The sequence below is a fragment of the Dama dama genome, chromosome 19 (genome assembly GCF_033118175.1).
Source record: "Dama dama isolate Ldn47 chromosome 19, ASM3311817v1, whole genome shotgun sequence".
Taxonomy (NCBI): domain Eukaryota; kingdom Metazoa; phylum Chordata; class Mammalia; order Artiodactyla; family Cervidae; genus Dama; species Dama dama.
Window position 1 is genome coordinate 23,387,855 of NC_083699.1, and position 23,712 is coordinate 23,411,566.

Genomic DNA, 23,712 nt, shown 5'->3' on the forward strand with positions numbered 1-23,712 from the left:
ACATTCATATTGTTGTGCACATGTCAACACCATCCTCTCCCAGCGAGAAGCTCTATATCCATTACAGTAACTCTGCACTCTTCCCTCCCCCAGCCCCTGGCAACCTCTATTCTTCTTACTGTCTCTATGATTTTGACTACTCTTGGTACCTCATATTAGTGAAGTCAAAGAATTAACATTTGTCTCTTTGCAATTGGCTTATTTAACTTAGCATAATGTCCTCCATGCTGTAGCATATGTCAGAACTGTATTCATTTTTAAGGCTGAATAATTTTCTATCCTATGTATAGATCACATTTTCTTTATTCATTTATTCATTGATGGACATTTGGTTCCCTTCATGTGTTAGCCATGGTGAATAATGCTGCTATGAACAAATACCTTTGAGACTCTACTTTCATTATTTTTGGATATATGCCTAGAAGTGGAATTGTTGGATCATATGGTAGTTCTATCTTGAATGCTTTGGGGAATTGCCAAGCTGTTTTCACAGCAGCTGCATCATTTTACATTTTTACTAACAGTGCACAAGGGTTCCATTTTCTCCAAATAGTCATCAGTATTTGTTATTAAATAACCTTTCAACTTTAAGACCCATGTAATCAGGTTGTAGTTTGGAATATCAATCCAATTATTTTTGATCCTGATAATCCCTAGTTCCAGGTTTCCCTATCTTATTCTTCTTGGATACTGTTTGTAAACAGGCAAATGGGCATCCTCCCACCATTAAGACTAAATTACCAGGCTATTGCCCCTCCGGAAGAAGGATAATATGTAGGGAAATCCTTTTCAGACTGAAAGAAGAGGGCTAGTCCAGCCCCTACTGGTCCTGCTGGATGATGGGGAGAGGAAGAGAAATAGAGGTAAGACAGAGAGGGAAAAACACATGTCCAGGCTCTCCCCACTCTGTGGGCAGGGTGTGATAGGAGTGAGAATGCCTGAAGACATCCGAAGGGTTATGGTACCATTAGCTGGAAAGGATATAAGCGGTGGTGTGCTTGTTGTTGTTGTTCAGTCACTAAGTTGTGTCTGACCCTCTGTGACCCTATGAATGCAGCACACCGTCCTTCGCAATCTCCTGTTTGCTCAGGTTCATTCCACTGAGTCAGTGATGCTATCTAACCATCTCATCCTCTGCTGTCCTCCTCTCCTTTTGTCTTCAGTCTTTTCCATCACCAGGGTCTTTCCCAATGAGTTGGTTCTTCCCATCAGGTGGCCAAAGTATTGGAGCTTTAGCTTCAGCATCAGTCCTTCCAATGAATATTCAGGATTGATTTCCTTTAGGATTGACTGGTTTGATCTCCTTGCAGTCCAAAGGACTCTCAGGAGTCTTCTCCAGCACCACAATTTGAAGGCATCAATTCTTTGGCACTCAGCCTTCTTTATGGTCTAACTCTCACATCCATACATGACTACTGGAAAAACCATAGCTTTGATGATACTGACCTTTGTCAGCAAAGTCTTTGTTTTTTAATACACTGTTTTGGTTTGTGGTGTGCTTATAAAGGTTTAATAGACAGCTCTCTGGGAAAGGAAAAAAAAAACAACAACAACCCTGATCTTGCAGCTTGTGCCAATTTCCATGGCATATATAACACTCACCGTGGCTGATTTCAAGCTATCAGTGTGAATTCACTGAACACAGAGCTGGGAAGAAATGTGTAACAGCACATCATTACATAGTATTTCCTCCATACAGACATAACAGTTGTAAATAACCTCAAGAGCATAGATCACAGTTACATATAATAAAACAGTTTTGAGTATTTATCACCTTTACTTTCAATATAACTAATTGTAAGTTTGTAGAAGTTAAGTGTTAATAATGATTGTTTCCACAACTGAGTCACCAAAGTCATGGAAAGTTAATCGTTCTCATGAGCAGGCTGTCACACACCACTGACTGTATGCCTCTGTGAGCAGAGCCCAGAAATGATAGTGTATCGTTAGTGACAGGAGTGGCTGCTACTTGAGCCCCAGGTGGTTCTCTTGGTTCTCAGGCCCAGAAGGTGTGTGGTGGGATGCAGTGAAGTCTAATCCAGAAGTGCTGAGGCTTCAGCAGACCAGCAAAGGCCTGGAGTCCAGCTGAAGAGGCGTCAATGTTCAGGAACTTTTCCAGAGTTAATTGCCAGGCCTATGAACTTTGTAAGTAAGTGTCATCATGAGACCCACACGGCCAGTTGTTCTTCAGTGGTCATCTGTCCAGGGAGCTGCTTAGGGAATCATTCTTCAGGAGCATCCATTAGTGATCCAGAGAACCCTGGTTCTCATCTACATCCGAACTCCCCACTCTTATGAGATCTCACTGGCTCTGTTCCCAGATGCCATTTTGGAGAGAAGCAAGGGTGAAAGGAGGAAATCCAGAAGATAGAGAATTTATTACAAAGAGACTAGATCATCTAAAAGGAGACCAAACTGGAAGGCAAATGTGATTCCATAAATTAATATATTTAAAGTGTTTTTCTCTCCCCTGCTACCCAGTTGGGTAGACCTTTGCAAGGGAGATTAAGGAGTTGTAGGTAATAAAGACAAGGTAGATTCTTCACATCTCATGTGGTGTAGACAATATGTGACCCTGATGCTCCTCTCTATCTTTTCTACAGGGGTCACTACCTATGCCATCAAAAAGTAAAATAAATGAATGCTATCATCATTAATTGGGTTTGAGACTATAGGCAGGTAATGTTCTTGCAATTAGGCCATAAAATGAATGTGGGCAATGACTCTAACGTTCTGTGGTGCCAAGGGTGGAGGGGTGTGTGGCTGTGACTGGAAATTGGAACTGGGAAAGGGGTAACTCATGATGCAGCGTAGTGAGCAGGGTCCCCGGGTAGAGCCCTGTACCTTGCTGGAGGAAAATGGTGAAAGGGAGATGGAGTCACTTCATGTTTTCCCAAGTCTGCTAAAGAGGAAATTTTACTTTCTTTACAGAAGTAAAGTGAATTTTAAAAGGTAGGATGGCACTGACTTTCTTCAAATTTAAATTTTAATAGTCGATTACCTGTAATTTTTAAAATATTTTTTTATTCTTAAAATGAATTTTCCACAATAATGCAATTAGTTCCAAAAAATGAGCTCATTTGTCTTGCTTTTCTACAAAGGACAATTGAAACATTTAAGGCAAGATTCACTTATTCATCTCCATTTTAATATGGAAAGAAAGTAGCAGACTTCAGATATTGGTTAAGGTTAACAAAATATGGGAAAGCTCCTTTTTCTTTTCTTTTTTTTTCTTTTGGTCGCTTCCTGTATAAGAGCTTTACATTACTATGGATATTTTATAGTAAGACACTTTTGTTTCTGACTTTCTTTATAAGCCCATTTTTAAATTTAAAGGCACACAATAAAGCTTTATGCATTTATTAAAATATACACATTTTGGTAAATTTAGAATTTTTCCCTTAGTATCTTGATAAATCAATGTATTGTCAACATCACAGTCATTTAAAAATAAAACACACTTCATAACATATCTGCATATTATTTCTTTCTTCATAACACTACACACCCCATTGTATAGTGCACCAATGGGAATTTGAAACCACAAAACGAACAAACTTTTAACAAATACAGAAGTTCATACCAGGAAAAGAAAAAAGCAGAGAACAACACCAGAAGTTACCATCTGCAGAAGGCAATTTGTACTTCTCAAGGACCAAACAAAAATGAAACATGTTAGTAAAATTTACAAGCTGTATTTATAACTTTGGATATGAATTAAACAGTAACATTTCTTTTCCACAGTGAGAAAAGCTAGAATGTGATTCCTGGTTAGATGGTGTGCCAACATGGGATGAGGACTGTAGCTGCTCTTTAAAAGACCTGCAGCCCCTTCTATCAGCCCAGACAGATGAGGTATTTATGCACCATCATAGCAGTAACCGTGCTTTTGCTTTGGAAAGTAGGGGTTTATGATTTCCAGGGTAGATTCTAGCTTTTGTGAGTATGAGTGAGTGAGGCAAAGTATCTGCAACTGCAAAGACCAATCAGTAGGAGATGTACAAGGAACAGCTTCCTCATCCCAATACCAGAATGAACACAGTCCTTCATAGTCTGCACTTTCTGGGGGACTCACATGACCCACAGTTCCCATTAGCCAATGTCACCAACGCCAATGTCAGAAAAATGGGGGAAAAAAATCACAGAGTCTGTATGAAAAAATCCACAGACTGCCCCTGTTTCCTAGTTCTAATACCAAGCCATTTTCTTTCCTTATTGTATCAAAATGCACTACATGTTCTTATAGAATATGGAATTACAGTTGCCGGCTTTCAGAAGACTTCAAGCCCAAAGCTGTTGTGCATTTTGTTAACTCCACACAGGTAGTATACTGTTTAATGATTTCTAACCCTATTTTAGCTGATACTACAGAAAATATGTTCACTTTCAATGCAAAACTTCTACTAATCCTTTTTGGACTTTAAGTTCTAAAAATAGAAGAGAACGTTTTCCTGGAGAAGGAGTTTTGGCAAAAGGCAAGTGCCTATGTATTTCAAAAGGATGCGTGAGTTACTCAAGCCAAGCAAAAGAAGGAAAGCTTTTTAAACGAACTTGTTCCTGAGTGGGGAGAAAATTACACCAGCCTCTCCTCTAAAATCTTTGAGACAATGAAAGTAGATACAGGATTATCATACATGATAGGGGTTTCTTGCTGCTGCAGCTGCTGCTAAGTCACTTCAGTCCTGTCCGACTCTGTGCGACCCCATAGACGGCAGCCCACCAGGCTCCCCCGGCCCTGGGATTCTCCAGGCAAGAACACAGGAGTGGGTTGCCATTTCCTTCTCCAATGCGTGAAAGTGAAAAGTGAAAGGGAAGTCGCTCAGTCGTGTTCGACTCTTAGCGACCCCATGGACTGCAGCCCACCAGGCTCCTCCGTCCATGGGATTTTCCAGGCAAGAGTCCTGGAGTGGGGTGCCATTGCCTTCTCCGAGGGGTTTCTTGTTACCCAGCATTATTCCAGCTGGGAAATACAAATGCCTTGGGAAAACAGCACCCGGATTTCCGCTCGCGGCGGAGGCCTGCTGGCTGGGACGCTGTCCTGCGCGTGCGCGTTGTTCACTTTCAGGGCGTCACCATTGCTGCTTACAGGTTGGCGCCCATCTTTCCAAGGGGCTCTAGAGGCCCCTTGTAGACAAAGGGGTGCTTAGAGTCCGGGAAGTGCGTGCATATGGGAGAAACCGAGGCTCTGCGAAAATTTGGGATAGAAAAACGCTCCTGAACAAGTTACGTTCTGAAACAGCAAGAAAATGGCGTGCAAATTCCACGTGGCGAATCTGGTGGGTGTGTTTCCTTTGCTCCGTTCTCTCCACTAGCATAAGATATTAAGGCCAACTTCGTAGTGCTCACTAACCCGAAGGCTTTAGGCCAAGAGTGGACTGCTGATTGCCTCCTGGACTCGGTGAGTTGACCCCAGCTGTGCCTTCAGACACGTTTTCTGGTTTCTGACATCTCCGCCCAACAAGGCAGTCTAATTGGAGACACAAAATCAGGAAACCTGTGGCTGAGCCTCAGTGGGCTTTTCCCTGACATCTCAGCCCTGCTAAAACCTGGTGAGAAAGTGGACAGCAATTTCCTCTAGTCTTTTAGGCTGATTCTCAGGCTCTTGTAGCTTCTCTTTATATTGCCGTGAAGAGTTATATAGCCCCTTGTAAAGTAGATTTCCAACAAGTGGGGTGTAAAGGAGTTCAGGTTCATTAACTCTTTTCGGAATGGAAGACATTTCTTTGAAGGAGTTTGTGTTTTATTTTCCCAATATTACTAGGTTTATATCCTGACCAACCCATAGGTTTTAGAGAAAGAAAGGTCATTAAATTCAATAGTTTTCTCCCTCTGTTTGTTAAACAGGCTCATCATAATCAATATGTTGATATTTGATTAGTTGTTAGTTTGTTACTAAGAAGTAGAACTGGATTCTTGACCTAATTCTGTCATTCTTTTCCTTTCACTAGTTCAAAGTGGCTTTGTACCCAGGTTTGAGTAAAATCTTGAGCTGCAGTTTTACCGTTTAGGTTAGATAGATATAAAATGTTGTTAGCTTTGTTGTTTAAATGTATTACTGGAAATTTTAATGTGGGTGGGAATAACTGTGTTGTCTGTCCACATGTTGAATGAACAAACTTCTCCTCGCCTAATGATGAAATCAGACAGGATTTCAAAGAAAGTATCATATGTTGTTTTAAGTATGGATATTTTCCCCCTTAATATATGAAATCAACCTGAAGTGTGTATGTGATTTATTAGCTCCTTGCCTGGGCAGAGGGAGCCATTGCCCCAGCTTCTTAAAGTCCAGCCTTCCCTGATTCATACTTTCATCATTTTCTCAGTGCCTCCCCACCCAAGGAGAGCTGGTGAGCTGAGTTCAACATTCATATCTATCTGTCATGAGCCCTGACCTGCCTTCTCAGCATTATTTCCTACGGTTCAAAATATAAATCATGTTTTCTTGTCAAACTAGCTTCTTGCTTTCCCTTGAAGGAGACACAGTACAAATTATTAGTCAGGAGATAGTTATCAGCCACAATCTATACCTTACTCATGCTGATCCTGCATTTGGCAGGCATCTCCCTCATTTCTACCTGCAAAATTTTGCCCATCCCACAAGCCTCAACACAAGGATTGCATTCTCTTTGATCTTTCCATTGGAGGAAGGTCTTTCCCATATTTGAATCTCTATAGCACATAATATGCTCTCCACAAATATTGTTGAATAAATATTTCATTCATCCATCTACCCATCCATCTGATTATCAGATATTTATTGAACATCCACTATAAGCCAGGCACATGTAGTTGGTAAAATCTAGCCCTGAAGCTTATCTGTGGGTGTCAATGGTCTATGCAATTGCAGTTCTCCGCCCTCATGAGGAAAGATTTATTCTTATCATGCAGAAATACTTCTTGCTGTCATTATCAACAATTTCATTATTTCTTAAGTTGCTCCCTCATTGGCAAATTTAGCAGTGCACATAAAGGTTCTACATTTGTGCACTAAATACACTTCTAGCTTTGTCTTATCCTTTCTTTTCTATTTTTATTTGCCTCACATTCCTCATTTCTTTTTTTGGTATTATATGTATTTTAATAACCACTTGAAATCCTCTTGAAATGAAGGAGAGTACTAATAAGTAGCATACATTTAAAAAATCAAATAATTAGCTCCTAACCATAAATCCATATGATGAAATCTCACTGAACGAGCTCTTGCTACAGAGGATTCGGTAACATATAGGTCTTCCTAGTACGTTGTTCAAGGGGCTAAGTGTCTGAGGTAATTATAGGGTGATCTTTTAATGAGGCCCCACAAATATAGTCTTAAGAAAATGAATTAGGAAATGCTAATATCATTCTAGTGTTTAATGGTATTTGAAAACTGCACTGTGAGATCTGAGATTATTTCACAGAGGCTGGGAACCATGAGGGAAAAACATGTCTATTTATCTTGAAAAACTTTTTCTATCATCTTGACTAATTTTTAAAAAAACCAAGGTCACTGGTGAAATGACTAACCAATTTAGAGCAATAAAGAGAGCAAAGCTTAAAAAAATATAGAGATACTGTTTGAGAGGAATGACTTCTGAAATGAGGGTGATTTCAAGAGGGTCTTTTTGAAATCAGTACCAACAGGGTTTACCAAGCACAGGTCCTCTCTTCTCATGCTACAGAAACTCCACACATCTGCCAGCAGACAGTTGTTACAATAATACTTACACCTTATTAGTAAAAGGAGGTTCTTTCACGCATCTTAAGGTTTTGTTATTTTGCATTCATATTTCTCATATTTCTCTTTGAACACTTTTAATAAATACAACCCCATCTGTCTGGATATGTCTCAAGTCTAATAGATTATAGTTAAGCTAGGCAGATTTGTTCAGTCCTAAGACCAGTTCCAAAGTTTGTTTTCACAAGAAATACTAATTTAATCCCCAAAGATATATTTCACACATCAGCCACTGTATCTTTATGGTTAATCTTAGGGGAGAGAGAAATGGAATTGCCAAGCATTACATTAAGATGAAAAGTTGACCTCAGAAAAACCAGAGTGCTGAACAATTACTATAGAGGAATAAAAAAAAAAAAAGATCTGGAGAACAGTAATTATTTGAATTTAAATGGCTTACATGGCTTTGGGTGGGATATCCAATTTATTAAAGAAAAACTAGTTTCAGTTGGTCTTTTTATAAATATTATTATTTTTAAAGCCCAGTTCATCAACCAAGAGGACTTGCCATGTTTGGTTGTCTTATCTACATTTATCAGGTTCCGGTGCTGCTCTTTCCCTGGGTTGTGAACCTCCAAGGGCAGATGTTACATTTCTTTTTATTCCTATTGTTTAGGATTTGGTGCATTTTTGATCAGTGTTAGTTTCACATAAAAATGTGCTTTTGTGTCCTGTCTATAATCCTGAACCATGCCAAGATGGCACAAATCTCAACCTTTAAGAAAGAACAGACTTAAACATTCATTGATGTTCTGGAAAACTTTTGGCATAACTCGAGATCCCGGAGACAGAGAGAGCAAAGAATTTACTATTTTGTCATGCTTTCAGGAAATCCTCACAAAGATTTTAGCTTGATCCAAATTGTGCCTTCATATACATGTATACACATCTCAAGGCACTGTATGAATCCCTGTAACCCAAGACTAGAATGCATAGACCATTTTTTCTTGTTGCAAGTGTCCTCTTCCAGTTTGTTTCTGAGAAAATAATCTTTAAGAGCCCCTCTTATGGTCCAGGTTTAGACCTTGTGTGATAAGTCGCTTCATTCGTGTCTGACTCTTTGCGACCCCATGGACTGTAGCCCACCAGGCTTCCCTATCCATGAGGATTCTCCAGGCAAGAATACTGGAGTGGGTTGCGTTGCCCTTCTCCAAGGTTTAGACCTTATCAGGTAGATTTTTTTTCCTCTGGGCTTTAGTGAAACTACTTTGGGAAATAACAGGAAAAATCCATGTCTGAAAGTGAGCTACTCCAGAGGAGTAAGGTTCGGAATGAAATGTGATCTCATGGAATGTGATTACCTAAGTAGCTGTGCTTCATTATTTTTTGTTTTCAGAGTAGCACCCACCAGTCAAGTGGTTGCATATCTCAAAAAACTTCAGAATTTATAATTTTAGAAATCTGAAAGAGAGTTTGCAATGTGATCTCAGTGGCTGGGTCACTTCACCTTGTAAAGCTTTTTTATCTGATCATAAAACAAATAGCCTACTTCTTCAAGGCATATTAATGCCATGAAATCATGCTCCCGCTTTGCCCTCTTTCATCATATCAGCAGGAGCTTAGAGTCTGGTATAAGGGAAGGCATTACATGACAGAGTTAATTTTTGCCAGTGCCCTTCTGGCCTTCACTGCAAGAGATGATTATTCAGTTTTGTTTTTTTTTTCCTGGGCATTTAAGTTGATGGTGCTTCTTACCTTATTATTGGGTCTGACTGCCTTACGGTTAGTCTGAGATCTTTGGGATCATGGTCTCAGAGTTCCTGACCTTTACTGCATCCTAAAGTTCTAGTCTGGGGACTGTGAGAACCTTGGTGAAGGAAAAAGAAGTATGCATCACCATGAATTTGTTTTTGTGAGATTTCAGAGCAGAATGTTGCTTTCTGAGGAAGTGCCAAGTGCCGTGTGGCCTCGAGGAGTGGCTCTCAGCCTAGCGTGCTGAGAACAGGGCTTTGCCCTTGAGATCTCAGGTGGTTGAAATGCTGCCGTGTGCCCACCTCCACCTGCTTTGGCACATCTCCAGGGGTTTTACTCCCTGCTGCTTGGGGCCTTAGTAAGAAGCAAAAAAATTCAACCAGCAAAGCAAAGGCCTGGGAGACACTGCCATCAGCTCGGTGGTTGCACCTGATAGAATTTCTCATAGCTTTTAGTTGTTTTCTGTTTGTTTTCGCAAGGGAACTAGTTTTGGGAGCCAGATGAAGCCCTTCCACAGAACTGTCATGAAGAGCAGAGGTGCAGATGACAGGCTATGACTGGGGACTGACTTTGGGGAAGGCTGGAGTTTTGAAATGAGAGCCAAAGAAGTTTCCACCTTCTAGCCCACAGGTGAATTTACTGAAAAGAAATCACCGTCATGTCTGCACATTTCTGGTGTGTGTGCTCCTACTCTGGAGAGTAATCTAACTCATCGTTTGCAATCAGGGCCTCTGAGTTCTGTTTGTGTTTGCTTTTGCTCTTTGCCTTGCTGCTCGTCCGGGTGCTGGGCTGCGAATCTGACATCTGCTGGTAATAGAAGCCTTTGTCCTCGGCCGGCCCGCCCCAGTTCTCCTGGCTCTCGCCCTCCGTGGCGTAGGAGAAGCCCTCCTCCACTGAGAAAGGGTCGTCCACGTCGTAGCGCTGGTATGTGCTCTGGTGCAGGGCTTCTTCTCGGGCGCTGATTTCCAGGGTGCTATTCCAGATGCCATACCCAAAATAAATGAGCATACCTGCAGCAGGGGTGGGGTGAGTGGGGGGAAGCACAGGTGAATAAGCTGTTGTTTGGGGATCCACGCGTCAAGCAGGGGGCTGACTCCCAATGGTGAGGGCAGACCTGGTGGTAGATGTGTTTTCTTTGGTCTACACAGTGTTTTGAAAAGACTCGACTTAGATGCCATTTAAAAATGGTCGATCTTAAGCAACCCCTACTTAGAGCAGAAGGACGGACAATGCTATACCCACATTCCTACATGGAAACTTCTGGCTGGAGGTGAGAGCTGGCCATCTCTTTAGTTGGCATATGACGCACTTGAGGTCACCTCAGTCCCCACTCCCCTGCTGACATCTAGCTCACTGTACTCATGTAGGTGCCAGCCAGGAATTTGCCTTTTCTTTTCTGGTTTAAATAGTTACGGATCACCCACAGTGTACCCCCAGCCTGCTCATTTTACTATCCCAGATTTCCACTTATGGATTCATTCTTTTATTTCACCACATGTGTGGGTGCTGAGTTGCTTCAGTCATGTCTGACTTTTTGCCACTCTATGGACTATATAGCCCACCAGGTCCCTCTGTCCATGGGATTCTCCAGGCAAGAATACTGGGGTAAGATTGCCCTTCCCTCCTCCAGGTTATCTCCTCGGCCCAGGATCGAACCCACATCTCTTCTGTCTCCTACATTGGCGAGCGGGTTCTTGACCACTAGCGCCCCTGGGAAGCCCCATTTTACCACGTAGCAACATGCATATATGGTCCTACGATTTACTTTGCCACTTTTCACTCAGCAGAGTCATCATACTTTACCGTCACTCAGCTGTCCACTTAGAATAGCTGTTGTGTGATTATCTGTACGGGTTGGTTCTATTTTATAGACTGTAGAAAACTGGCACTTAATGTTTGTTGAAGGGATGAAGGAGAACTCCCAATGAGCATGAAATGTTCAGTGCAACCTCCTTGTTTTGATGTCATTCCAAGCAAAGGAAAGAAGCCTGCCTTCCTAGTTAACCTGTAGCATTATATGGGCTAATGTCTCATTTCTATAAGAATTTTTAGGAGAAAAATATATGAAAATAGTTTGAGAAAAGCCCATGGAGGCTCAGGGCCTGGAATGCTGAGAAGCACAGCCTTGGAGGCCAAAGGGCATGATGGTTAAGAAGGTGAGGTCTGAGTACAAATCCTGCCTCCATCACCGTGTAACCCTGGACCAGTTACTGAGCCTCATTGTGCCTCAGCTTTCTCTTGTATGAAATCTCGAGTGTACTGTACCAATGCATGGGGCTGCTATGAGGAGGAAACAACATAAGCAGTGATTCTCAACCCTGGCTGCACCTGGTGGTCACCTGGGGCATTCCTGCACAATCCTGATACCTCATCCCTTGGAGATTCTGATTAATCTTCAGTGTTACTCAGGTGTAGGTGTTTTTAGAGCTTCACAGGCGATTCCAGTGGTCAGCCAAAGCTGAGAACCACTGAGATAGGGAACCTTAAAGCTCCTGAGGCAGGAATTCCCTTGCAGTCCAATAGTTAGGACTTAGTATTTCATCGCCCTGGGCCCAGTTCAATCCCTGGTCGGGGAACTAAGATCCCGCCAGCCACACAGCTTGGTGAAAAAAACAACATTGGGGGTTGAGGCTTCAACATGAATTTGGGAGGGACACAATTCAGTCCATAATATTAATATAAACTAACAAAGGAGATAAAATGGACTCATAAGACACCACCACAAGCCTCGTGACGTGGCCAAAAAAACCCCCAAACTCCTGATGCGTGTGCTGTACTGCCAACTTTGGCCCTTTGGTGGCCTGGCCACTGCGGTCCCCTCTGTTATGCACCTCCTTCCAGGTACCAACACACTCTTCTGGGTGGCACCTAGTCTCTGACTTTGCTAACCCTGCGGGCATCTGCTGGGCTGTTTGCTTAGAACCACAAGGTGAAGCCTGCTTTCCGCTCTGGTCCCCGAGGTATTCTGCTTCCTTTTGAATTTGAAGTGTGTCTTTTTAAGCTTGGATTTCTCCCTCCTTGTCTCAAATGACTCTCCCTGCCACTTTCCCCCACCCCCTCATTTTCCTGTGAAATCAACTTTCCAGGAGCCAAAGTAAGCAGAGATTTATACTCCTAATTGGTAATAAATCCTGGAGTTAATCATTGGCAGATGTGGCTGTTCTCAAATAGCAATTTCATTTTTTTCTGAGCTTGGATCTTACTCTTTCTTGTCTGGGGCTGAGGGTGGGGTGGGCATGGGGGGATAGTTCTTATCGTTGTGGAGAACAAGGCACCAAATTGAGGCCTCTTTTAAAAGGGCCAGCAGTTTGCTGCTTGGAGAATACCTCTGTTGGAAGCACATTTGAAACGAGAGAGTAAATTTCAGGAGACTGAGTTTATTGTCAGGCACACACCACCCTTTGCCCAATTTTTCTCTCTTGCTGTCTTTTCTCCTAGATATCCAAGTAGGTGGCAAAGCTTGTCTCCTCTGTCTGCTTGGTATCTGTTATGTCAATTCTTTCCTTTTTGATCCCGTTCTCAGATCCTGTTTGTAAGCGTGTTGTTTCCCTACTAGACTTAATAAAAGTTTTTCTTTTCCCCTTGCCCCTGGCTTCTCTTCTCAGTACTACAGAGGTCATCAAGCACTGGTTTGACATCTATTCTGACAGACCTTCCCCTAACCCCACCAAATATTGGGATGTTTTGTCTGATAGACTTGTCAAATGAAAGTGTGAAAGTGTTAGTTCAGTTGTGTCCGACTCTTTGTGACTCCATAGACTGTAGCCCCCGCCAGGCTCCTCTGTCCACGGAATTGTCCAGGCAAGAATACTGGAGTGGGTAGCCAGTCCCTTCTCCAGGGGATCTTCCTGATCCAGGGATTGAACTTGCGTCTCCTGCATTGCAGGCAGATTCTTTACTGTCTGAACCCCCAGGGAAGCCCATCAGATAGATTGGCTTATGGTAATTCTCTAAGAACTTTGGTGTGACTCCTCATAGAATCACAGATATTTAGAGCTGGAAAAGAGTCTGTGTCATTTATCTGTTTGAATACCTTCATTTTACTGATGGAACAATGGAGACTGGGAAAGACTAATTCACTTGCCTGGGTGTGTGAAGGGCAGCACCAGCAGTCCACGAGAGAGGGAAGGCTCTAGCTTATCCAGCCCTTCACATCCCCTCCCTCACTGGGTTAGAGACTGCCTAGTGCAGAAATAGTCAGTACGAGCTTAGGTTTTGTTTTGGGAGTGGCTGGGCTTGGAAGGAACACGAGTATGTATATGTGTGTGTGTGTGTGTGTGTGTGTGTATCAGTACGCAAATGTGTCAGCTATGATTACTTTGGGAAAGCAATCCATGGAAACTCGCCACATAAATATTTATGGGCCTTTTAATGTTTGCTCTGAGCCCCCTACAGTTTCGAAGGTGTGTCACGCTGTCTTCAAAAGTACACTGCAAATAAGAGGGCTGTGAACCCAGAAGCGACTGTGTGCATTGGCCTGACAGCATGAATCGACAGCTTGGGCAAACGCGTTCTCCTAGGGCTTGGTGTTCTGTCTGCCTTTCTCTTTCTTGCTGGCCCTTGCGTCAGTTCAGGAAAAGTGGTGTGAGGCAGAGAAGGACTGGAGAAAAGGAGGAATGGAGAAGGACAAAGAAACAGAGGGGAACAGATGAAAGGGGAGCAGAGAGAGAGAGACAGGGCGGGAGGAGAGAAACATGTATTACCATCTGTCACACATAAACAAGGGCTTTGTGTTGGAGGGGTAAACAGAACTGCTAAAAGCCTCCTGTGTAGAAGCAGGGTGTTTTGTTTCTGCTCCTTTCTTCAGTTGGCTTAGAGAATGAAGCATGAGGTAGTTTCTGAAAAATCCGTGGGGATTCTGGGAATCCTGAACAACACTTCACCCAGCGCCCCTGCGTGATGCGGCCTTTCTCCCAAGGAACTAAAAATACTCTGCAAGTGTTATCTTGTTTAGGTTCCTCCTGAGAATGGTGTGTGTGTGTGTGTGTGTGTGTGTGTGTGTGTGTGTGTGTGTGTAGGTTATGATTATGGCATTTCACAGACAGAAGACCAAATACAGGATTTTCTACAGCTGCATAGTCAGTGTTTAGACTGTTCAGATGGCAGTTCCTTCCAGGTCCTTCCATGTCCTGATCCTGGCTGGTTCTAATTGTTATTTTTCCCACCTACCAGGGGGTGGTTGGGAGGTACACACTAATTTGAAACTATTTTGCTGAACTTTACTTTTTATAACATTTATTATTTTATTATGTATTTATTTGGCAGTGCCGGGTTTTAGCTGTGGCATGCGGGATCTTATAGATGCTGCATGTGGACTCTAGTTCCCAGACCAGGGATTGAACTGGTCCCTTTGCATGGAGAGCGCAGAGTTTTAGCCACTGGACTGCGAGGGGAGTCCCTGAACTTTTGAAGAATTTAAAACATACAGAAGTGGAGAGAACAGTATTAAAAGGCCCATGTATTCATCACTAGCTTTCTCCCTCCTGACACCCACTCGACTACACCTTTCTCTTTAGATTACTTTGAAACAAATTCCTTTTGTCCTGTTTCCTCTGTAAATGCTTTAGCAGGTATCTATAAAATAGACTCCTCTAAAAAACTTAACTTATTACCATTATCACATCTAAAAACTAATAATTCCTTAATATCATCTGATATCCAGGAGCATCAAAATTTCCCTGAATTATTTGTTTGGATAGACTCTTCACTTTTTAAAGCTATACACTTATTCCAATGATGCTGTCTTTGCTTGAAATAGTTTTTGGGTCCTGTTATTCAGGTTGTCAGTGGGATTGGGTTTATTCTTTTGTAAATCCTGTGGATGGCAAAGTTTTGTCTTTTGACAGTGGATTAGCTTTTTAGCATAAGCCAGAAGTCATTTGGAATAAAGTTTCAAGAATAAGGTGGCTAATTGATAAGTAATATTATTTATTCTGTTTGTGGATTTAATTCTCCAGTTCCATAAAAATGTAGATTCACTGCTTTGTAGTTATCTATCTGATATCTGAATAAATGAAAGGCAGATAAAAAATCAGAAGGCAGCCAGCTTTTGTGCTGCAGAGGGTCTTCGAGGCCCCCCTGCTAGGCTGGAGTTATTTTTTATGTGATGGATTGCTGAGGGAGCATTCAAGGCAGCAACTAGTTAGCAGAAGGCACAGAAGTGTTTCAATATTTTAACAGCAAACATGGCTGTTCTGGGCACCCAATAATGGCAATGAGTCCCATGGGAGGCTATTCGTATGGAAGGTAAATATTCAAAGGGAGGCTCTGGCTTCTTTTCCAGACAGTTCTGTGCCTGTGAGAGGTTTGGGCTGGACGATGTGAAGGGTCATGCCTTCAGCCATTGCACGGGGTTTCTTTATGTAACAGGACACCTTGTATTTGGAAAGCCCTTTATACAAACCCACTTTCTCGCGTATCATCCTGGAGGAGTTAAGACCTGCGCAATATGCAGGGATTGAAATGGCATCAGAACTCACATCTCTTGAGTCTGCATGGAGGGCTGCCTACTGAGGGCCTACAGGGAGGTTTGGGATGCCAAGTTGCTTTCACAAGCCTGGGGCACCTCAGTATCAGCTGGCAAAACACCTATTTAGTCCACTTGTCTTGGCCCTGTGTCATCCTGTGCAAACTAAACAAATGACCTCAAACCTACAAATGAGAGGGGTAGGGGCCCCTCTGGATCAGGTGGGAGAAATCCTAGGACAAAAACTCAGCTCTGAAGAGACTAGGTGACCCGGAGCTAGACAGATTTCCAACCTGGCGGGTTCTCGCTCGGGTCACGAAGCAGGTTCCTGCTCTCTGGAGTCCCCCAGGAGCTTCCCCTGCCCTGCACGTGGCTCCACACGCAGTGCCAGAGGGGGTGGGCCCCCTGACCGCAGGCTGGGTGGAGCTGAATCTTTCTGGGGCACCCGTTTAGGCAGGAAGCCCTGCCTGCTGCAGATAACTGATGCACTTTGTTATGCCCAGAGGCTTTTTTATTTTTTCTTGTCTGGGATCAACTTTCCAAAACAGACACTTGCTGGTGCAGAAATGAAGATAGTAATGAGAAGGTGCCCTCCCATCCAGCACAATCCCCACCAACTCCCACTTTGCTGGTTATTTTTTAAATACCCACAGGCCCTGTTGATTGTAACTAACAGTTAGGTTGTTTAATATGGTGTGACCAGGAAGAGCAAGGTTCAGGATGAAGTGGGGACCAGGGGAGCTTCTCTTCTGGGCCCGCAGTTGATCTAACATAATGTCACATTCTTTATGCCTTAGTTTCCCAGCTGCAAAATGGAGCTGGAGGCCCTTATTTTGTTCAAGGAGTATAATGGCTATGAGACCAAAGGCAGCCTTCTTAAAGAACATGAAAAACTCCAGCAGTTCCACCTCTCACTCAGCAGAAACCCAACCAAAACACAAACCCGGTGTGTCCATTGAAATCACGTATAAGAAGGTTCATAGCAGCTGCCATGATGAATGCCCATGGGTACAAGAATGGATAAATACATTGTGGTGTATCAACACCGTGGGAGGCTAGACAGCAAGGAGAACGAGCAAGCTAAAACTGCAAGCACAAGGTTAGGATGACCTCACGCCTGTACTGCCGAGGGAAAGAAGCCCATCACTCACTCACAGCACTGTCTGTTCTGGGTGGACTGCACACGCCCGCTCTAGGGCCTTCCACTGCGCGGTCTCCTGGCTCTTCAGTCTCAGCTGTCCCCTCCTCCCCAGGTGTCTCCCTGGCCAGCCCAGCACCTCCACCAGCATCCGGTGGCTACAGGGTTTGCCTGCTCCCTCCCGCCCTCTTGGAATCAGCTTGGCTTTGTTGCCATCCTCATCCTGGCCTCTGTGATTTTTCTTGCTCTTCTGAGCATAATTTTGATGTTGAAGCTGCCAATTGTTTTCTCACTTCCTACAAGGAGAATTTCAAACTGATTTATGGGACATAGCGTCAGGAGTTTGTTTATCTTGGTGCCCTCTCGGGTCGAATTCATGGCCCCCTTCTCCCCCTGCTCTTCCCTTCATCACAACGGCTGCTTTGAGTCAGTTTCCGGTAGGAGTTCAGATGAGCGCTCAGGCGAAAACCGTGAAGTGTGTCTTCTCTTTGGGATGTTGATGGTGCTAAGTTGCTTCGCTTGTGGCCAACTCTCTGCAACCCTATGGACTGTATTTGTAGCCTGCCAGGATCCTCTGTCTGTGGGATTCTCTCGGCAAGAATACTGGAGGGTTGCTGGGCCCTCCTCCAGGGGATCTTCCCAACCCAGGGATGGAACCCGCATTTCTATAGTCTCCTGTATTGGTCAGCGGGTTCTTTACTACTAGCGCCACCTGGTTTTCCTTACAGGGACGGAAAAACTTCCAAATGAAATCTTGACAACACCTAGAGTAAGGGTTATGGTCCATAGGGTCACAAAGAGTCAGACACGACTGAAGCAAAGTGGCCTGCAGGGTCAGGGTGCCTGTGAGCTGGTCTAACGGATGGTTAATTTACAATAAGGGCCCACAGGGACCAGTAGACCTGACACATGCCTGGAGAATACCATCATACAGTGTTCTGACTGGTCCCTGCTGGTTTCTGGGACCCTGCCCAACTCCTTGAGGTATTCTTTTACAAAACTGCATCATTTAAGAGAAAAGGCAAATGAAGGCTGGCTTTGTGTTCATTTTGTTGGGGATTATTAAACTTTTCCTATGTGTGTTATTTCTCTTGTCGGAAGGAAAAGAAACAAGTGCTGGGTATCTATTAACTGCTTCGTTTTTCGCTATGAGTTGTGCTCTTCTGAAGGACAAAAGCTTAGCTAAACATTGTTACAAAAATGCTGTAATTAAGATTCATTTAGAGAAGTTTGGGTAAAAAATGTGAGAAGATTATCAAGTTATGACTCAGCCCAATTATGTAAATCTTTTTAAAAAATAGTGGATGTTTCATAATAAGCTCCATTTAGAAATCTCTCTACTCTTCTCCTTGGGAAACTTATATTATGAATAGAGAGATGAAAAATCTGACATTTTGGAGACTCAGATGTTTAGAGATGGGAAATTTATTCTATAAGATCATTAAAGATTTTATAAGCCAATTTGGGGTTGTGGGATGGATATATTTTACATATCAAAAAACAGGGAGTTTTGTAATTAAATTATCTGCCTACCTGCTAATTATCTTCTTATTCTTCTCTCTAGATCAGTGGATCTCATATTTGAGCACACATCAGAATTACCTGGCAGACTTGTTAAAATCTACATTGCCCTCAGAGATTCTGATTCTGTGTGTAGGTCTGGGCTGGGGTCTGAAATTGCATTTTTCACCAGTTTCCACGTGATACAGATGTGGTAGATCTGAGACCTTACTTTGAGAACCACTGTTCTAGTTCATTGTAAACCTGTCTACACAACAGAATTACCCAAGGAAGCTTTAAGAATACCGTGATTGGCCATGAATTGAATCAGAACATCTCTGCTGGGGGGGGATCCTGGGCGTAGAATGTTTCAGAAGCAACTCATGTGATTCTGTTGTGTAGTCTGAGTTGAGAATCTTTGTTCTGGGCGAAACTTAGTTATCTATGAGCCTTCAGAGATAATGATACCAAAGCAGTTCGTAGCCAGCAGCTGGGTGCTTCTTAGACTGCAGGCTCCAGTGCCCTCTGCCTGGCCAGCTCAGGCTGCAGGGTGGCACCCTCCCATGCCAGGGAGTATCAGTTTCGGGAGCCAGCTTGAAGTTTGTGTTATCAGCAAGTTTACAAAGGGTTCTCTGGGAACTTTCTTCTGCCTGATAATTGGGAAGGCAGCCTGAGTCAGAACAGGTTCACGTTGTACTTTCGCATGTGACAGCTAGTCTGGGAGACAATGAATCATTTCAGCTTTTTAAAAGAAAGGCAGGAAAGAAATAGTTCTTACTGCTTTCCCTGCTGTTTTCTTGTTTAAGCCCCAAACTGCAACCAGATCAAGTCTAGTAGAGTTATCTGCATTTTTACAGATGAGTAAACTGAGGCCCAAAGGAGTAAGCGAATTTCCCAAGGTCACAAGGAAATGGCAGAGTTTTGATTTGAACTTGGGGCTGTCTGAGTCTAAAGGCAATAGGCTACTACATCACTTTTGCAAAATTCCTCTGGTGTTCCAGAAACGTGGATATTATGCAGGACTGACTACATAAGTTATAGGTCCCAGTGCAAAATGAAACCATGGAGCCTCTTGTTAAAACATTGTTAAGAATTCAAGAAGACAGCACCAGAGCATTAAGCCAAGCACGGGGCCCTGTTTGACCGCCCAGATCATCCACCCATGAAGCCAGCCCTCTGTTAATCTGCACAGACTACAGCTCAAACATTCTGGGCAGATACGAAGGTCTGTTCAGAAGCACTGTGGTGGGGAGGTAGGAGGCCCCCATCTGAGCATGGAGATTCTGGATTGTGGTAATAGCTCTGTGAATAATTTCCTGTTATTCTTGCTGACCTTGAGCATGTTTTTGAATCTTTCGGAGGTTCAGTTTACTTATCTGTAAAGTTGAGAGAGGGAGAAGTGGGGAGTGTTTCAATGTTTCTCAAACTTTATTTACATTTTATTTATATACTACATTTTTATTTATTTATTTATTTTATTTATTTTTATTTTTTTAATTTATATACTACATTTTTAATATAGTGGCTATGATTGTGGATTCTGGAATTATACCACCTGAGTTCTAATTTGGCTTTGCTATATTCTAACTATGTGACCTCAGTCAAGTGCCTTAGTTTCCTCATCAGTAAAATGGATCTGGTTGTGTGGATTAAATAAGTTAATGTAAGTGAAGCCTTGGGAATGATGGCTGACAGGTGGTAAGTGCCATATAAGTGTTATTTATCGCTTTGAATCATATGGCACATGTACTAATGTTTTTTTCTTCTGTTTAACTCACTTCTGAAATTTAAAAATAATTGGACTTCCCTGGTGGTACCATGGATGAGAGTCTGCCTGCCAGTGCTGGGGACATGGGTTTGATCCCTGGTCTGGGAAGATCCTACGTGCCTTGGAGCAACTAGGCCTGGGTGCCACATCTGCTGAGTCCTTGGGCTGCAAATACTGAACCCTCGTGCCACAACTACTGAAGCCTGCAAACACTGAAGCCTGCGTGCCTGGAGCCTGTGCTCCGCAACAAAAGAAGCCGCCGCAATGAGAAGCCCAAGCACTGAAACTAGAGAATAGCTTCTGCTCACAGCAACTAGAGAAAGCCTGAGAAAGCTTGAGTACAGCAATGAAGACCCAGCACAGTCAAAATGAAAATAAATAAATTATTAAAAAAGTAATGATTTGAGTATGTCTGTTTTTGTAGTGTTTGTGAAAGTGCGTAATAACCATACGATATTTTGAAAAGTTCATATAGTCTCTAAAATCAGTCCAAATATTAACAGTGGAATGGTTACCACATGTGGGTAACGTTGTACTAGATATTGAAGGCTATATCTAGCTTGGATAGTCCAGGAAAATATGAATAAATTCTTGGGTATTTGTGTCTGTGCCTTTATTATTCATTTGACAAATACATGACTCTACACACTTCAGTTATTTCTACCCATAGTATCATCTTTCCATTGGTTTGCTTCTTGTTCCAGTGGCAAAATGTTTAAACAGAAGTGAGAGATTATGAATAAATTATGTAAATGCTTAGAACTTTGACAAGTCAGTGGGGTCCTTTCAAGAGATCCCTTAAAGTCTAACAAGAGATGAGGCTCAGGTAGTGGAAAATTGGTACAAAGTGCTTACAGGAAGGTGCAGGATGGCCTTCAGAGGTGAGGAATCTTCTGGGAGATATATGCTCTTGCCTTTGATTACTGTGTTTCCCCCCCACTTCCCTCTGTCTAAAACCTATCTTGTTGTCCAGTTCAAATTCTGCCTCCTTAAAGTCCTTCCCAACTATTCTGACTGAAAGTTTCCTTTTTCTTATCTGAAGAGTGCTTTATAATCACAGATAAGTATTTATTAAGCATGAACAACAGTATGGTTTGGGAACAGAGGTCACCACATTGAACACCCATATTCCTCATCTCAAGGAGTGGTTGGGCTACAACTCCACAAGTCTTTTTGTTGTCTTGCCCAGGCTGGTTGATTCACACGTATTTATTTTGCCTCCCTTATTCTTTACTTTTCTATTCCTCAAAGCACCTAAGGACACTCCTTAGCTAAGTATTTGTTGCCAGAGACCCCAGGGTTACCAAATTATATAGGAAATATAAAAATAATAAATAAGGAACCTTAAAATAAGCATTCACTTAAACATCTCTAAGTTATCATGAGCACCTACCCCAGCCATTTCATCAGTAATAGTCAAATATGTAAAACATGTAATGTGAATGTAATATAAACTGATTCCAAAGGAAAATTAGAAATCTTGGGGAAGATACAGGATTGTCTGAAGGCAGTGAAAGTGAGTTTAGAGAGAGCAGTGGTAATTCACTTAAAGCTGTAGATATTGAGAACCTGACAGAACCTTATCAGTTATCAACAGAAGAAGAGAAAATCAACAAGGATGATGACATGATAGGTATTTTCCAAGAAAATGATTGGAATATCAGTGGATGAGGAAAGATCTTGGGAAAAAATAAAATGCTCAAATATTTTGTGAAAGTTGATGAAAAGTGAGGACTATTAAATGGTGCCAGGATGTAATTTTGTGAAAAAATTATGCCAAGAATGCATACTTAATTCATATTTTGCTTGTTTAAAAATATGGCATGATTGCTATTTTAATTCTGTCCAACATAAGATAAATAAAATTCTTCATAATTATTAGTTTTTAAGAATGCCAATCAACCTTTCCCACCCTCAATTTATATGTTATTTTTGTCCTTTTTTAAAAATGTGGATTCATTTTAAAATGTGGATCCACTTAAAATGAAATAAGTATCACTTTCTATGATACTAATTATCCACAAGAATATCCAGTAATAGCATTCAGTGAAGTGATGGATTGATCAGTATCATTCTTCAGAACGAACAACCAAGATCATAACAGGCAGAAAGGGCACACGTGGCTTTTTTTTTCTTCACACATGGCTTTTTTGACTCTTAAAAAAAAAGCAAGGATCCACAGAACCAGCCAGAATTCTCTTGGAAAGGGGATGCCCAGTTGGGCTAGGAGGTAATTTTGGGATAAGCCTGGTCAAGGCCTTAGAAGGGAACTCTCAAGGCTCCAAAGGAAGTTGCTTACCGACAAAGCACCAGACTGCAAACCGGATCCACGTGATGGTGGAGAGCTTTAGCATGAGATAGATGTTCACCAGCATGGCAAAGGCAGGCACAAAGGGGAGGCAGGGAGCCATGTAGGGCAGCTTCTTGGGGTTCTCTGGCTGCTGCAGGATCACAAACACCAGGGCGCTGATCAGCAGCACCATCAGAACGACTAGAAGGATGGCCCACCAGCTCTGCTCTGAGATGTAGTCAGAACCAAAGATGATGAATGAGCAGAAGACGAACATGAGGATGAAGAGCAGGAGCACGCAGATGGTCACCGTGTGCCCTGTAGCGGCTGTGGGCCGGTCCATCTTGCCCGGAAGGCCCAGCTGGATCCTCATGGTGTAGTAACGGGGCCCAGTCAGCTTCTTCAACTTGATGAGATAAATGTTTTCAGATTCATCGGCTTCTATGCCTGTGGTCATGTCCACAGTGCCGTAGTTTGGGTGGTTGATGTTGTAGGTCGACTTGTCTGATTTCCCTATGAGCATCTCATTGTCTCCCAAGGAGGGCAGGTTCTTGGCCCCACACGTGTTGGTGGCTGGGCCGGAGAACTCTTCCCCTTCACTCATGGGAGAGCAGCCTTCCTTCTCACAGTCAGCCAGAACACCCTCCTTCTTCTTCGTGTGCTCCTCAGACAGGAATTTGACAAAGCCGTCAATGTCACTCTCGGGCTGGTATCGAAGGAGCAAGACGCAGACGGAGACCAAGGTGTAGGCGAGGAGGGTGCCGATGGACATCATCTCAATCAGGTCTCTCAAGCTGACTAGCAGGGAGAGAAGAGCTGCCAGGAACCCCGAAACGATGCAGGCCACCACGGGGGTCTCGGTGTAGGCGCTCACGTGAGCCAGGAATCTGGAGGAGGGGCAAGCAGAGGGTTAGTGGTGATGGATTCAACATGGTTTAACACCTCCTGGTCCTGCTCCTCCAGTTTACTTCTGGATTCACTGCTTTAAATACTGTTGCTGTTCCTACTCCAGGATCTCGTTTCTGAAATATAATTTAAACAGAATCTATTTTAATGCCTTGGGTATGAGGCAAACTGCTCTATTAAAATGCCTACTTCATTATGTCATGTGGTGGGTTGATGGAATCTAGGAGGTTCTCAG

General features: G+C 42.8%; 1 protein-coding gene across 1 annotated transcript in view; it reads right to left on the reverse strand.

The window, feature by feature from the left end:
• Positions 1-9,518: 9,518 nt before the first annotated feature.
• The window catches only part of SLC7A14 (solute carrier family 7 member 14), a 108,881-nt gene continuing 94,687 nt past the window's right edge, over positions 9,519-23,712 (reverse strand). The window contains exons 7-8 of the mRNA XM_061167878.1: positions 22,581-23,458; positions 9,519-10,419 (exon numbers count right to left, since the gene is read on the reverse strand). Coding sequence (XP_061023861.1) covers positions 10,097-10,419; positions 22,581-23,458 — 1,201 coding nt within the window. The 3' untranslated portion in view covers positions 9,519-10,096. The remainder of the gene's footprint in view (positions 10,420-22,580; positions 23,459-23,712) is intronic.